The 17,155-nt window shown below is 40.7% G+C and overlaps 1 protein-coding gene across 1 annotated transcript in view; it reads left to right on the top strand.

Moving 5' to 3' along the window:
- The window catches only part of egfr (epidermal growth factor receptor), a 53,439-nt gene extending 37,451 nt beyond the window's left edge, over positions 1-15,988 (top strand). The window contains exons 16-28 of the mRNA XM_004079423.4: positions 564-602; positions 2,226-2,370; positions 2,444-2,566; positions 3,042-3,140; positions 5,751-5,936; positions 6,067-6,222; positions 6,567-6,642; positions 7,404-7,550; positions 7,920-8,017; positions 8,111-8,278; positions 11,581-11,628; positions 11,701-11,794; positions 14,168-15,988. Of these exons, the coding sequence (XP_004079471.1) occupies positions 564-602; positions 2,226-2,370; positions 2,444-2,566; positions 3,042-3,140; positions 5,751-5,936; positions 6,067-6,222; positions 6,567-6,642; positions 7,404-7,550; positions 7,920-8,017; positions 8,111-8,278; positions 11,581-11,628; positions 11,701-11,794; positions 14,168-14,490 (1,702 nt within the window). The 3' untranslated portion in view covers positions 14,491-15,988. The remainder of the gene's footprint in view (positions 1-563; positions 603-2,225; positions 2,371-2,443; positions 2,567-3,041; positions 3,141-5,750; positions 5,937-6,066; positions 6,223-6,566; positions 6,643-7,403; positions 7,551-7,919; positions 8,018-8,110; positions 8,279-11,580; positions 11,629-11,700; positions 11,795-14,167) is intronic.
- Positions 15,989-17,155: the final 1,167 nt, after the last annotated feature.

Below are 17,155 nucleotides of genomic sequence, written 5' to 3'. Positions count from 1 at the left end.
ATGTCTATGTTCTACTTTCTGGGCCACTTCGATGCCTATTTGTTGAAGTATTTAGTTTTAGTGGTCTGCACACCATTATGGAGCGAAACAATGATGGCGCAGACGGACAGGACTGAGCATAAACTAAATGTTCCCAGTGATTTACAATTAACGCCGAGCTGATGATTCACCAGGGAGAAGTCACTGGCAGACTCCTGAAACCACCGAGTGCAGTTGTGTCAGGGTTTCTCTTCTGCAACTGTCTTGTGCAACTCCCTTTAAAAGGGAATATGATGCGTTTCTGTGACTTTTCAATAGTTTGATGTTTAATAAATACATCAAAAAGATTCATGGAGATCAGCAGCCGACCCCAGTGATCGATGCGTTGATTGAGATTATTTAGTCTTGTGGGAAATTACAGAGAACTGGCCTGCTTTTGCTGGCACAAATGAAATTAAATATTTTGGGAAATGGAGAAGTTTTGCAACATTGATTTGCTTTTGATGGTCACTGATTGCAGAGCTTTCTTCAGCGTGTTTGCAGAGCTAAAAAGCATTAACGGCTTGCATTTGATTCATTTCCAGGTGCACAGGACCTGGTCTCAAAGGCTGCCACATTAAAAGGTGAGTGCAGTGATGCTTTAAAGACAGGAAACCTTTCACCAGCAGCACCAAGGGACAAAAAAAAAAGAATTTCACCATGTAGATAAAATCTTATATTTGTATTTGCAAAGGAACAAATTAAAGGAGACTCAAAAACTCACATTTAAATGGAAAAAAAATTACTGTCACATGTTTTCAATCAATTACATGCCAAGAATGTGTGCATTATATTTATTTAGACAAATCAAAGTCTCTTTTACAAAGCGATGTTTGTGAAAGTGTATCTGGCCACAAGCAAGACCTCAGAAGACCTCAGCAGAATCACAATAGTTCTATGTTTGTCAGGCTGGAAAGGTTTGAAAAACTCAGAAGCTTCAAAGAGCTTGTGCTACAGAAAAAGCAGAAAAAAACACACCAGCAAATTTAATGTTTTTGTTAAATCAATGCAGTTACGCAAAAGAAATGTGGTTGATCGACTGGATACGGCATAAAAGTCCGATCACAGCATTAATCTTAATGATATTAATGATTTTAAAAAAACGTATCAAGATCCATTAAATCATTTTTTTCTAGTAAACTACTCAAATCTTATAGATATCACAGATAGTTACTGAGAATTTGAAGAAATACTTTCTCCAGGATGATGCTAAGAAAAGGTCTACAGTCCTAGTTATACCAGCCAGAGTGCATCAAGCTACATTTATCCTCAGTTCAAATACCAAAGATGTTTGTTTTTTCCATCAGGTTTAGGTGATGCTCTTACAAAGCTGCTCTTGTCACACATCCAGGTTGAGTGACAAGAGTTTCTCTTTGGTCTAGACTTTACTAAAACAAGGTTGCTTATCTCCCTCACTCTTCTCATTATCCCCAGAGCTAAACATTTACTGTTTGTTGCAAACACAGACAAGATATGCACAGACTTAAAGGTTTTTTTTTTAGCCAAATCCTGACGGATAAAACAGTCCTTGATTTAGATCCAGCTTAGGCCTTAGTCACATGCATCTGTTCAGGTACAGTAGATTTTTGGTTTTGTGGCTAAAAGTGGCCACATCTTAAAGACTCAGTCCGTTGAAAATGTTGTTTTTAACATGTTCTTGTAGCATTTTTCTGATGATTGAGGCCATATACAAAGAAAATGAAGCTTACAGTTGCATTTCTGAGTATTTCTTTATTCAAACTGTTATGAATGAAGCCTGTAGCTGTGACATAGAAGCTGCTCCATTCTGATGCATCCACTTGTTTCCTCACTGTGCTACAAGGAGCACGCACTTATCCCGTGGACGGCACTAACAAGGTCCTTGTGCAGTGCACAAGACCTAAGGGGGTTAGAAAGACATCAAAAATCTAAGACGTTGTGGTGTTGCTTGTTTGTACAGAAGAAGAGCAGACATGCTTACAGACTTCACTGGATAAGTGCTGGGATAAAAAACTCTGCTTCACTGATGTCTTGTCGCTTTTTTGGTGTATTTCTGTCCTGGACTGAATGACATCAGGCGTTTTAGGCATCCTTGAGATGTCTCACCAAAAATACAAGCCCTTTCTTTTGGAAAAAGTGACAGAAACACACAGCAAATTCGGATTTTCACCTTTAGAACATGTGTACAGTCAATTCATAGCTGCTCAACTTGGCCTCCTGTCTTTTAGCTCCACAGGTCTTTCTATGATCGCGGCTGGAGTAGTGGGTGGACTGCTCACTGTACTTGTGACCGGCCTTTCCGTCTTTGTGTTGCTACGGCGACGATACATCAAGCGGAAAAGGACCATGCGCAGGCTGCTGCAGGAGAGAGAGGTGACGGGATGGCACGACTTTGTTAGGAAAAGCTTTCCCCACGGCATTTAACTTTTTTTCCTCAACTGTGCAGCTTGTTGAACCTCTCACCCCGAGTGGACAGGCTCCAAACCAGGCTCTGCTGCGGATCCTGAAGGAATCTGAGTTTAAGAAAATCAAAGTGCTCGGTTCAGGAGCATTTGGCACCGTTTACAAGGTAATCGCATGCGCACACAAACAGCCCATCTTCGGCTAAACTCCTCCAACTCTGCTGTGTGGAAACTGCATAAAACCAGCAGCACTCAACAGTTTTCCTCGACTACATGTGTTTTAGATTTTTCAATTACGTGACACATTTTTAGCTTTCCAGATCACGCCTGACTGCCTTTCCTCTGGCATCAGTCTTTATTAGTCACAGATGGGGGGGTTGTTTCACATGAGTGCAAAAAGGTGATCTGTTGGGGTTAACTCTTTATTTCATAGTAGTTTATAATTTAGTAAATCTTCATCTAGAAAAAAAACATTACTGAACAAATGAAGTGTAGACATTTTTTCCTAAACTGAGGAAGTTTGTTCTGTTTTTTTGATTTCACCATGTTAAAAAAGGACATGGCACTACATCTCACTGTGTGTGTGTTTGTGTTCACTTGATAAAGTGAAATAAAGTCATCAAACGTGTACTTTTCCTGCAGGGTTTGTGGGTACCTGAGGGTGAGGATGTGAAGATCCCAGTGGCCATCAAGGTGTTGAGAGAAGCCACATCACCCAAAGCCAACAAAGAGATCTTGGATGTATGTCCCACTTTAGTGTTTGTGGAGGATCCTGATAAACAAGCTTACTAAAAATGCCAAGGCAGAACAAGGATAGCCATTCGTTTGATTATATATGAGGTTAAACCTGGGCTTTTAGGAATACTAAATACGGTGTACTGCTACACTGCCCTTAGCAACGCGGATTCAAGTTCCCATTTCCAATGAAAAGTCTATGCAAACGCATGTATCTAAGCGTTTGTAGGCTTCTGTAAGTTTTTTGGATTGTTTTAGGGCTCTATGTAAAAAAAACCTGTGGCCATTGATAGGACGTTGAAAGTTATACCAGTTACACTTTTTAAACCAATCGGGGACTTGGATTTGGTGGTGACGTATGGACTGCTTCCCTTTTAATTCACGGAGGTGCCAACAATTTGAAAAAGGAGGAGAAATGAACAATTCCATTTTGTGCCTGGAAATATATGACACCAAGCCTTTCATTTATCGGAGTAGAGTGAAAGAAAAAGACTTGCAAGATTGCACCACTTCAACATTTTACACTGAGTCTCTTCCATAGTTGCAGTCCAGTCTGAGACCATATGCTAAATGTATGTCACATGCCGGTGTGAACATAGCATCAGTCACATGCTTCATGTTTTTGGGTTTGTCCGGGCCCGTGGAATGTTGTAGACAGGAACGGCAGCCTCTTAACTTCTTAAGATCCGAGCTAACTCTCTTCACATGTTGTCACAGACCTGCAGTTGAGCAGAATGAACTACTGTAGTATTAAAACCCAAAATGCGATGTCCACACATGTGGAGGCCATGTCCTAAGAGGTTGACGGGAGCGCAGGTGTGTCTTGCAGTTTCCTTCAGACTCACTTCAAGAGTCTAGTGAAAATGGAACATTCGATGGTGGTACATCTATCATTTCTATTATGATGTACAGCCATTGTAATAGAACAGACGATGGTGGTACATGTGATCAATATACCGTGAAGTATCTGTAAGGCTAATATAAATTGCACACACTTATGATGACGTGAAGTTGACGCCGTTGGACAGTGTCGTTACTTCATACTCTAGTCATTAGTAAGGTACGGATTCTGGCCCCTTACTGACCATGTGTGAATGCTGCATACATCGCGGTGAGCATGTGATACGTAAGTGCCCATAGGACGCCTGTAGATTTTCCACACAAACTATACTCTGATTGTCCAATTTCCTCATTTCCAGCAGTCAGGCTGCAGCAAGACGTGCGCACTTATCACATGGACAACACTAACTAGCTCCTTGCGCAGGATTTGGAGGGTTGAAACAATTAAATATCTGTATGATGCCCCTTACTTACCCTTGTGTGCTGTGTAAGTGTTTTAGTCCACAGCAGGCCAGCATGAACACTTTCTCTCTATGGGTTTACTGCATGGTCTACGACCCGAGCTGTGCACCTGCGTCCCCTGGGCAAGTTTTTCGCCTGTAGACAGCCCGTGTCCACATGTAGGGCCGTTGTGACTAAGGTGTTAGAGAAGTCTGCCACATCTAGTAAGCGGTACATCGTGTTAGCCAAAGTGTCTGTTTCTGCTTGTTCAATATTAGCATAGCTGTACTGCATCCTGTTTTAGACCCTGCAGGTCTTTATTTCAGACTAATAAGCACTTGTTTTTCTTGTAATGGAGAATGTGTCCAGTTACACTGTGACTGTCTTCTGGGAATACGTGAAGTTGGATTAATTCATTTGATGCAGAGGCTTTGGTGTGTATGTAATCTGAGCCCGAGGTGTTCTTAAAAGGAATGCAGTCGTAAAGCTGCAGGATGAACACAGTCTTTTTCAGAATGTGAATGTCTGATTCTGTGACTCTTTTGTGTTTGTGATGCTCAGTCACTACATGTCCATGGTTTTCCATGGAAAACAGGCTATCTCTGCCATTCCCCTAGTTTAGAAACACCTTTGCATGTCAGCAAAAACACAGTTTGGGGATGACAGCTAAAAGGGTTAACTATGCAAATGCTGAAATAAATATTTTGTGTGATTGGTCAATCAATCAATTACTTTATATATAGCACTTTTCACGAGTATGCTGTGGAACAAAAGGTGCTTAACAAAAACGACTTAAATAAAATTAGTTCAAAACAATAAAGAGGTCATAAGACATTCGATTAAAAGCAACAAAAAACATAAAAAGATAGGAAAATGTGAGGAGGCTAGTGCCTAGATTAAAAGATAGACAGGTTAAAAGCTGACAAATGATAAACCATAAAAGCCCTAAAATACATAAAAGCCCAATAAATAAGTGGATTAAAAGAGTGATTTTAAAGCTAGATTACAAAAGATGTGTCTTTAATTTACATTTAAAAATCTACACAATGGCAGAAACTCTCAGATCCAAAAAATACTTTTAATCTAGAAATGTGTGCACCACCAGATAATTTTTTTGTTGATATTTTTCAATTTTGTTGTTATTAACGCCTCCATCTTTTTTAAAGCAAACTACATAGACAGAAAATCCATCAGTTGGGTTGAAATAGTACTATAGAAATACTGTTACATCACCAACACTAATAAAGAAATGTACCAATTATCAAAAGTAGTTATAGATATAAAAATAAACATAAAAAAATGAACGTTATTTATTTGCCTTTTTCTACAAAACAGGAAGCGTATGTGATGGCCAGTGTGGAAAACCCCCACGTGTGTCGCCTGCTTGGTATTTGTCTCACCTCAACCGTGCAGCTGATAACACAGCTGATGCCCTACGGCTGCCTGCTGGACTATGTCAAAGAGAAAAAGGACAACATCGGCTCCCAGCACCTGCTCAACTGGTGTGTGCAGATAGCCAAGGTGAGGAGAAGGAGGTGAATCTCAGATTATAGTCAATCATGAGATTCATCCATGGTCATTATAGATTTAAGAGAACAACAAACCTTATCTGTCAGTTATCTGTGAAAACACACATTTTTCTTTGTTAAAGGGGATGAACTACTTGGAGGAGCGCCATTTGGTCCACCGTGACTTGGCTGCTCGAAATGTGCTTGTGAAGACCCCTAATCATGTCAAGATCACTGACTTTGGTCTGGCCAAGCTCCTCAATGCAGATGAGAAGGAGTACCACGCAGATGGAGGGAAGGTTGGTTCAAGCCGTACTGCAGATGTTTGATATGTTAAAGAGCTCAAAGGATCATCAGTGACATCTAGTGGCCATCCAGGTCCATGCATCTTCAGAACCCGCTAAATCGCTCTCAGGGTCACAGTGCAGCTGGTGCCAATCCAGGCTGATTGTTTTCTTTCATTACCTTCTGTACCACAAATTGAGAAGCACATTTACTATTTTGTAGTAGGAATGCGTCAATCCCTCTAGATTCATTGTTTCTGTGACAGCAGCTGTACTGTATGTGCACAGGAATTTAAGCTCAACATCACAACTTATCTGTATTTTTGAAATTGTTATTAAACCTGTTTTCTGTTCCACAGGTGCCAATAAAATGGATGGCTCTTGAATCAATCCTGACCAGAACCTACACTCACCAGAGTGACGTATGGAGCTACGGTAACCTCAGTGATGTGAACGCACACTTTACTTCTGACCCACAAAGGCAGAAACTCTGCTGCCACGGTCTCAGATTGAACGCTTGTGTAACATACAAAAAGAAAAACAGCTGGTTTCCTGTTCTCCTTTTTCGGCCAGTCTCACTGGAGAAATATGTATTCCTCCACAAATGAAGTGTTTTAACAGAGAAAAGGTGGGCAGCTGTTTTCAAGCTTTGCCAGATATGTTGTTTTTCACTTTTAGAGCAGCATTTAAGTTTATAGCACACACAGCTTGCAGGTACGTTAGCTTGGGACGCAGGTAGATCACACCCACACTCCCGCAGGCTCTGACAGACAAATGTCAGCTCAGCCCACTGAGGCGGCTCTTCCAGCTCAGGACTTTGCATATGGAGAAATGCCTACACACATTCACACAGCCAAGCTTTTTTAGAGTGGGCCTGCTTCCAAATCCTTTTTCCCCCGGGTTTGATTATGCCTTCCGCTCAATCTGGCAAAAGCATCAGCAAATCTTGGCAGAAGTGATGAGCTTCCTTTCCTCCTTTTTCCTTCTTCAGTTCCTCCAACATAGAGAGGCATCCGGCTAACTCCCACTCCTGCATGCACAGCCAATTTGTCAACATTTTGACACAGAGCGATATCAAAGAAGCGTACATCCTGTCACTCTGTTTTTCTTTTTTTTAAAACTGGAGTGAAACAAATTGAATGGCAGCTCATCAGACTGGCGTTAGTTAACCGGGTGTCCTCCTGCCTCTGCTGTAGGTGTCACAGTCTGGGAGCTGATGACATTTGGGACCAAACCGTATGACGGGATTCCAGCCAGTGAAATAGCCGGAATTCTGGAGAAAGGAGATCGACTCCCTCAACCTCCAATCTGTACCATCGATGTCTACATGATCATGGTGAAATGTGAGTCACTTTTAATTCACATACACACATGTGCTCTTATGGAATAATGGCAACACTAATTGAAAACATTAATTGAAATTTTACCTCTGATTTTAAAGGCCAGATTTAGCTTTTTGTTTAAATTAGCAGTTTGAAAATGAGTATTTTTTTTTTGTTTGACAGAGAAAACAGACTTAACATCATTTTGGTTTCTATAACTTTAGCTGATTATATTGGTATTCTCTTTTTCCTTTAGTTTCGCAATTTATCCAGGAAAAAAAAAATGTACAAAAAAGCGGAATTACAGAATTCTATCTTTGGACAATGATTTCTGTTTTTATTTTGTATTTTAGGCCTGTAATTTTTTTTGAATGTGTTACCTTCTTACAGGTTGGATGATCGACGCCGAAAGTCGGCCTCGCTTTAGAGAACTGATCGGCGAGTTTACGAAAATGGCTCGAGATCCGTCCCGCTATCTCGTTATTCAGGTATAACTGCTCACTTCTTCTGACTGCTTCAAGATTATCAGGTCAAATGAAGATCTTCAGGACTGTCTTTCCACTTTATTTGGCATCATTTAGGGTGATGATCGGATGCACCTGCCGAGCCCGACAGACACAAAGTTCTATCGCAGTTTGATCGGCGGGGAGGACACGGAGGAGTCCGTGGATGCAGATGAGTATCTGTTGCCACAGCACGGCTTCTTCAGCAGTCCGAGCACCTCCCAAACCCCTCTGCTTCACTCTACAGTAAGCTTTCTCTTTCAAAAAGAAATTATTTTCCATCTGAACTGTCTATTCCATAACTAAACGCTGAAAAAGTTCTGATTATGGGTAATTTAAGTGCAGGAAAGTGATTTAGTGCTACTCCTGACTCTTCAGAAATACACAACCTAATTTCTGTTATTTGTGTGGTAAGATGCCATTAACACTTTAACACTGGAGCTTTATGACATTCTTCTGACTGCCTTAACTCCTCATTTGTTTGCGCAATTAATGTAATTCCAGCGTAGAAAAGCAGCCTTCCACTGATACGAAACACTTCATCTTTGTAAAGTTAGCAAAGCAGCTTTTCATCAAGATAAAGCTGAAAGTTCCTTATTGGTTGAATGCTATAAAACATTGCTATAAAGCATTCAACCCATTGTTTTCCAGTTTCTGGTAAATGGCGTATACTTATATAGCGCCTTTCTTCCTACAAGGACAAAGCGCTTTACAGTCACAGACCCATTCACCCAGTCACACACACATTCACACACACAGTCACACACTGGTGGTCGCTCCGCTGCCAAACACAGGCGCCCGCCTACCACCAGAGGCAAGGTGGGGTTCAGTGTCTTGCCCAATGACATTTCGACTCATGGGCGTGCAAGGCGGGAATCGAACCTGCAACCTTACGATCATGGGACGACCGCCCTAACGCTGCACCACGGCCTCTTTATTTATTTATTTATTACAGTATCTTGCACCATTTTTGACGCTTAACTCCTACAATTTTTTTGCTATTTTATCCATTTAACTATTAAAATGTTTAGCTCTTTCAGCTTTTTCCAGCTATGACTTTTGGTCCTTCAAATCCTTGAACGTTTCTGCCTCCATTGAAATACATGGGGAAACCTTGGTGCAGAACCTCGCCGGTTCAATACCCAGCGCTGGCATTTTTCACAAAATGTGTCATTTTTGTTATTGTGCTGTTTTCACTTTATTTATGTCCACCTTTGATCATTTCTTTATTTATTTATTTATTTGCCAATTATTCCCCTTTAAGTTTCATTTTGATTCAACAACATAGCATTCAACCCTGCATTTTCTTCTGGAAATGCAGCTCCTTCAGTTTAAAAAAAGCATTTCCTGCCGCTGCATCCGCACAGGTCCAGCATGAGTGAGCTGTCATAAAGAAATAAGATTAAATTAACTTTATTTATCCCCATGGGTAAATTAAGTTGTAGCAGAACAATAAAATAAATACAAAATATACAGGAAAGAAACTCCTACGTACATATACACACATAGCAGCAGACAAATGAACATAAATACCCTGTAATTCTAACTGAAAGCTTGAAGTGCATCCTCTCAGGTGCACTCATGTAATGTCTCAGGTGCATTCATGTAAGTTTGTGAGCACAGCTCTGAGGAGGTAGAGTCTAACTTCCTGTACTGTTCCTGAGAGCAGCGAGGCTGCAGGAGTCTGTTGCTGAACCTGCTTCTCAGTTTTCCCAGTTTTGTATATCAGTAACATATTCCTGTCCACAGTTTTAGATAACCAGCCTTGTAAACGTTGACTGTATATGAGAACATGAGTGAGTGAGTGTGACGTCACCCATAGAAAATGGCTTACTTCATGCTCAACCCTAATGAAGAAAAATTAGTTGCAATTTTTATCGTGATATGGATGCCACTATGTTGAGCCAGAAGTCGTCGGTGAGCAAGGATTTGTCCAAGTCAGTCTGAGTCATCGTTTTCATGGCAACCACGCTCACCAATCGGGAGTGAGCTTTTTGGAAGTCCACAGCCCTCCCACTTGAAAGCAAAGCAGGCCACACAAAATCTGTCAATTAAATGTTTTGAATGTTGGATGTGCAGCAGGCTCCACCTACTTTTATTAAAGCTTCTAATTGGTCAGTTTATAGCTTGAATAACTTGCACTACAGATAAATGATCATGAATAAATGAGGATTATCAAGAACATGTTCAACCAGGTATCAGAGCAAGAATGGTTCTTCTGACCTCAGCTGTTTATTTCTCTATAATAGTCTACGGGATTTTGGCTTCTTGGAGCCACTTCCTGTTTGGATCATCAGGATGGAGAGGTTACTTTGTCTAGCTCTCATGTACAGTCAAAGGTTTTTAAACAGAAATCTCTTTGATTTGAAAATTTCTTCAATATATCCACAAAATGGCACAATTTGACTGAAAGTTCTTCCTTTTACTTGCAAACCCGAGGAGACGTTTGAACATCAACATTCCAGTTGGTCTTAAATCTGCATCTGTAAGATGCAGGTGGCCTCATTTAAGCTGTGAGCGGCACTTCTAGGGGAATATAGACTCATGTTATAAAGTTGGACACTGAGTTTGCTTAAGAAAGCTGAGAGGAAAGGCCAGAGCTGAATTTTTCAGAAAAAGCTGCATAAATTAAAGAAGCCTTTGCGGCGCTCACTTTACCACCGTACTGTTTAGTGGGTTAAAAATGGGTTGGTGCTATTTTAAGCATCTTTTGGGAAAATGGGATTTCTGCATTAATCATTACTGTCAGATGCAGAAAGGGAAATAAACACAGACACCATGTTTGCTCTCTGAAAACAAATGTCAGTTGTCAGGGGGAAAAAAGATACATTTGTCTGTTTTGACTGAAAGTTTTTGCTGAGGAGAATTTTGAAGAGGTGTTTCCTTGTGACTCCGCCCACTTGTCCTCCTTTGGTAACTCTGTCCCACGCTTCCTCCCAGTTGGCCTCTGATTGACAGCAACTGGATCAGTAGGCTTTCTGCTGTGGGCTCATTGAAGGCCACCCATGCGTCCGGCTGTTCTTCTACCTGGGATCATTTCCATCCACAGTCTGGTTAACCCATATGGGCTCTCAGAAGTAACTGCCTTAACAGCCAACCTGCAGCAGCTTTGTAGAACCAGTGATGGATGATGACCCACATACAGTGCTTTCCTGTTTTTTCTACTGATGACTGAGTTTTGAGCATGTTTCAATTATGTTGCCTTGTTGAGAAGTAATTGCCTTCTTCTCACCCGTCACTTTGCTCCCTGAGTTTGCTCACATTTTGCTGTTTTAACTCGACCAGACACCACAGTGAGCGTCAGTTTACCTAATTGAATACGAACAGGCTTGTAACTCTTCATCGGTTTGTGCTGAGGATGACAGCTGAGCCTTCGTGGACACTAGGAAAGAACACAAACTTTTTTGTTCGGAAGGATGTCGCCTTCCTTTGTGGAGATTTAAAACTAAAGAAGACAAAAAAAAAAACATGTATGCAATTTAAAATGATGGGTCTAAAACGAGATGATGGAGTCAAAGAAATACGTCAAGACATGATTTGTTTTTCAGAGCACCAACAGTAGCACTGGACCGTACCATGGCAGAAATGGATTACTGGTGAGTGGAAAAATAACTACATAACAAGTTTTTATAAAAGCAGGAGTCATTTTTTTGTTTGTGTGGTTACAGAATGGATTCCCAAGCAGAGATGGAAGCATGATTCTCCGATATATTCCCGACCCCACAGACCTATCCTTGGATGAAGCCTTCCAGCCCGCTCCAGGTGAGTGTTTCCCAGACACAGCGCCTGAACGGTGCCTATAGGAAGAAATATCAGTGGAGAAAGTGCAATGCTGGTCTGTTTGATTCCCTGAAGTAGAGGGACATCTGGTGGACAACCGAGTGAGATATTTAATAAATCTGAAGAACACTTTCTTAGGTTTTGAAAATTAAAAATAAAGTAGAATGACTCAATGTGAGGATGGTCCTTTAAAAACATTTGCTAGCTTTTTTGCTTTTTATGCTTGTTTTTGCTTAGTCCAACTATTGCATGTTTTTATAATGTAAAAATGTATGTAAACATATTTCCTAATGATGGTAAAAATGTAACTTCATATCAAATGAATCTGGGAATCTAAGGAGGTTTTTGCAGCTTTAAAGTTAACTTTTGAGCTAATAGGCATTTTTGAAACGGTCAAATCTTGATTTAAGACTAAAGATATTCATAAAGTAGAATCACACTCCTGTATTCACTAAATGTGCAGATGAAACATGACTTGATTGTTTTACTGTTACGTCAAGAACAGAGGAGGTCAGCAGTGGTTTGCAACATGTGAACAAACCACAGAATTTTAGGAACAATGGCCTGGAAACAAACAAGAACATATGGAGATCTCAGGCTGAGATGTTCTAAGCCACACTTGGCTAAAATGAAACAAGAAAAAAGCTTTATCAGCAGAAAGACCTGATTCTAGCTATGGGGAGGGGGTGCTGACTGGGTTTGCTTTGCAGCTGTGCCACCAGACCGCTTAATCTCAGAGCAGATCCCAAATGTGTACACTAACACTTTCTGCTGGAAATAGGGAGTCCTTCTAACAAAAGCTAAGTTATGACAGATTCATAACTCAAAAAGAGAAGAATGCAAATGCTGTAATAACTCAAAATTAAGACCATAATCACCTGCAAACCTAATGCCTTAAAAAAAAACTCTCACAGTGACGTTAGACACGTAAAGCTTGATTTACTGCTTCCCACACTGTCTGTTGGTTTTTTGTTTTCTATATTTTTGCTTTTCATGCAGCTGATAAACAGGTTTTTTTATGAGTTGTTGATCGCATTTGGTTTACTTTACCTGATTTTAAGACATTGTCATAGAAACCTAGATTTTTTTTATGTTCCTCCCTCTGAGTTTAGTGTCTGGACCAAAAGGCAGAATTTAAGTCTTAGGCTGAATCCTACATTTAAACCTCCAAGCGGAGAGTTATGGAAAAATAGTGTCTTCAAATCGGACCTTACCACCGTTTGATGACGTCATCATAGTCGCCGGTATTCAAATAAAGCAAAAAGTCAATACTTAGACTCTAATGTAAACTTCTGTGCTTCAGAGCACGCCCACATGAAGAAATGCGTTTCTCCTCGACAACCACAAGCGCAACAACGGGTCCCCCTTCCAGAGAAGGGATAGCCTGCCATGAGTTGCTACGGCTCCTCCTTGAGGAGATGGAGAGGAGCCAGATTCAGATTCTTAGTCACAACTGTCCTTATGGGTGGATACAGGCTGTCTGCGGGCAAAAAATGGTAAAAACCTGAGTGGGTCATGCAGGTGACGTCATAGACCTCTTAGTGAACCGATAGAAGGAAAATGTTTATGCCCTTAACTATGGGCATGCTGCAGGAGTTGGGTTGTAGTAAACATGTTTACAATGACAAAGAGTCAACTAAGGATTTTTTTCATTTTTTTGACCACACTCAAACCCTGTGCAAGAAGCGCCATTGGTGCTGTTAGTACAACATCCCACGGGCACTTTCGTATCACGGTAGTGCATACAGCAGTCAGTAAGGAGTCAGTACTCGCACCTTACAAAATGTGGCATAAAGCCACCATTTGACAGCATCACCCATACATCATACGTTTTTTTCACGTGCATCAATGGTACATTCCATTTTCATGACGTCCCTTGAGGTGGCCGTACGAGCTTCAAGGAATGCAAGACACACCTGTGGAACTGAGGCTTCATCCAGACGTGCAGTGTGAGGAAGACTGTTGAACCTCATCACTGACACCTCAAGCTTCACCACGTACTCCTTCAGTTCATGCGGTCAAACCAGTCAGAGATGTAAAGCTGTGTCTTTACTGAAGTCCAGTGAAACACAAGTTGTACTTTAGCTGCCAGATAAGCACAATGTTCCAGTCGTCTGTTTGCATTTCTCTGAAAACATAAACAGTTTTGCACCAAAGTTGAAAACATCACATCCTGCAGAATGATGGAGTAAGGTAAAGAAGCATTTCATGAAATAACAGTTTTTTGTTTTAAAAACAAAGTGTTTCAAATGAGCAAAACACTTTTAGGTCACATGAAGCTTCCACTGCGTGACACACCCATCAGTATTTAATCTGGGCTGTTTGGATTTTTATCTCATGTTTATCTGCCTACAGATTATATGAACCAGAACGGAGTTTCAGATGTGGCCAATCCCATTTACCAGAATCCCAGGCCCCCCCGTGCCACTCTTCCCACCATCTCATCCGACGGCGCCGAGACTGAGTACCTGAACTGTTTTAAGAACGGACCCGAATATCTCAACGAGTCCCCCCCCGCGCTCTCATCCAATGGCGTGGTCCACGGCGTTCAGATGTGTCAGCCCCAGAACAGCATGGATAACCCAGACTACCAACAGGACTTCACTCCCACCCTAAAGACTCACGCCAACGGGCACATACCGGCGGCGGAGAACGCAGAGTACCTCGGCCCGGACTGAGACAAACATGAAGAAACTGTTTTTCTGTTTCGCTCAGAGGGACATTTCTGCAGCTGGAGAAGTGGATCTCTTTACCAAAACAGGCTTTGTCTCAGCTTCATCCTATGAATGACTGTTTGATGAAAGTGGGACTGAGCAGAGCAAACTTAGCTGACATCAGAACCGCCGGACTAGACGCTCTCCACCTGGAGGACATAATACCTGCCCGAAAGTGTGCCAGCTGGGGAGGGCAGCCTGTGATGTGTTTAGGAAGTGTCCTGTGCTTTGGAAGCAGGTGTCCTCCTATATGAACTTGCATTCCAGAGGAGCCTGTGGTACACGTGTTCTGCAGGTTCACAAACAATTTCATCTGTACAAAAGTAAAACTATTTAAGCACATTTTTAAAGACCCACTCGGAGGAAAATGGTGTTTTTAACCTGTTCTTGTGGTATTTTTCTGATGATAGAGGACATATACAAAGAAAATTAAGCTTAAAATAGAATCTCTGAGTATTTCTTTATTTAAATTGTTGTGAATCAGGAGGAGACGAAAAAGACGCCGTTTGAAAAAGAGAATAGAAAACATGCCGGATGGGCCACAAGCTCCCTGCCCTGAGCTCTCAACAGCATGGAAGGGAAGTGGGGGCGGGGTTGCTCTGCACGAGTCCTGCCCACCACTCAGAGGTGAATTTCAAACGAACTACTGCAGAAACTAGGTCCTAGAAAACTACACAGGTTTTTTTGATTTTTGGCTAAAAACGACAAAATCACAATTGATCAAAAGATGATCGGAGTGGGTCTTTAAGGTCAATCATCTGATAGTACTGTTCCTAAAAGATGATTGTGTTTTATTGTTCTGAATGTAGAGGGCATAACTCTCAGCTGCAAACAGAAGGGTTGATTCTTAATGTTATATCGTACTATGTAGAGAATGTGACAGGACACGCAGCGAGGACGACGCCGTCGTTCTCACGCCGCTGCGTTTTGTAGCTCAGAAACTGCAGCACTTTTGTAGGAGCAGAAATCTTAGTGCAGACCTGTAAAGTTTGCAGAGTTTTTTTTTGTCTTCTTGTTTTGTTTAATCAGTGTGACATGTAAGGCCGCATACAATGGGGGGGGGGGGTCTTTATTTTTAGCCCAGTGACTGATTACTTCTCAACACCTCTGACTGCGTTTAAAGGTTATCTTTTTTTTTTCCATGCTGCATTTAGCAAACGGAGGCATACAAAAAAAAGAGAAGAAGAAAAAAGCAGCCCCACTTCTGTTTGTGGAAAACAATAATGCTGACTAAACATATTTGTAGTATTTGTTTGTGGTTTTTCACAGTCTGATGTAATGTTTTGTGGACAGTTTTGACAACGCATCCAAAAATATTATCCAAGCTTTTAGGCACTTTAGTCTTGAAAGCTTTTTATGTTTGTAAATATGATTCTTACTTTTAAAGGAATATACTTTTTATAGTTTCTGTAAGGTACATGTACAGACAAGGGATAAATAAATACACAAAACAGTCATTTATTGATCTAATGCTGTTTCTTATGTCACGTAAGACAAAGAAAATATTTGTGTGTGTTGTGTTTTAAATCTTCTTCTAAACGGAAATTTAGCATAAAGACATAAAACATTGAAATAACGCACGTTACTTTTCCACTCCACTTGTTCTTTCAAAGTTACGGAAAACACTTTTTTGTAATCACTCTAAGTTTACCTGCTTTATGCTTTAAGTCTAAATATGTTTTATCCTTCTAACTATTTATTTCTTACCTAAACCCATTCATTTGCTGAACCTGCATGTTCCACCTTAGGGTGGGAAGGTGGGAGGACGCCAAAGTGCCACACGTGCATGAGGTGAACATGCAAAGTCCACACAGAAAGGACTCAGGCCTCGTTGCTGTGAGGCAAGCGTGCTAACCGCTACACCACTGTGCTGCTTCTTTTATGAACAGTTGTTATAGTTTTGGTTTCCTACAAATAAGACAATGGCAAAGGCAGAAGTTGGTTTATAAAATGTACAAACACACTAAAAAGTTGGTTAATAATTCAGTAATTAAAAAAGAATTATTGGTGGAAATGTGTGCTAATTTGACTTTACCTTTTAACAAACGATGGGATTAATAGATTTAATCATTTATTAAATCCTGTCATCTCAATCCTGCTACCATTTAAGCAAAAATCCCATGAAGGTCGTTCAGGTCATCTGAGGGGAATTGTCAGGATGTGGTCACATGACTTACAATATTTTTAAAACGCATGCAGAACAGGGAAAAGTTCAATCATAAATACAATTTAGAAAACCAGAACAAATATCTTAAATCATGAAAAATTCATGCTCACTAATGCAGGATGCGATTTAATTTCCCTAAATAACCTTAATTCGGTCAGGAGTGAAAAACAATTCCGTTTTACAAAATGAAACTGTGGGACGTAAGCTGCCAAAAATTACTGCACAGAAATCATGTCGACACAGAAAGATCTCATTTAGATGAAAGTGAAAGAAAAACTTTTCAGACTATGTCAGTGACCGCAGTGGGAAGGATTAAAAACTCAGTTGCAGGCAAAAAAAAAATACCAATGCAGGTTTGACATCAGCGTAGAATCAACATTTATCTGTGTGAGGTCAGAAATTTCACACTAAAATATGATCTAAATGTCAAAGCCTGCAAGCAAAAATTAAAACAGAGTTCAT

Source organism: Oryzias latipes, chromosome 17 (genome assembly GCF_002234675.1).
Source record: "Oryzias latipes chromosome 17, ASM223467v1".
Classification (NCBI taxonomy): domain Eukaryota; kingdom Metazoa; phylum Chordata; class Actinopteri; order Beloniformes; family Adrianichthyidae; genus Oryzias; species Oryzias latipes.
This window is presented reverse-complemented; position numbering and strand designations above follow the sequence as displayed.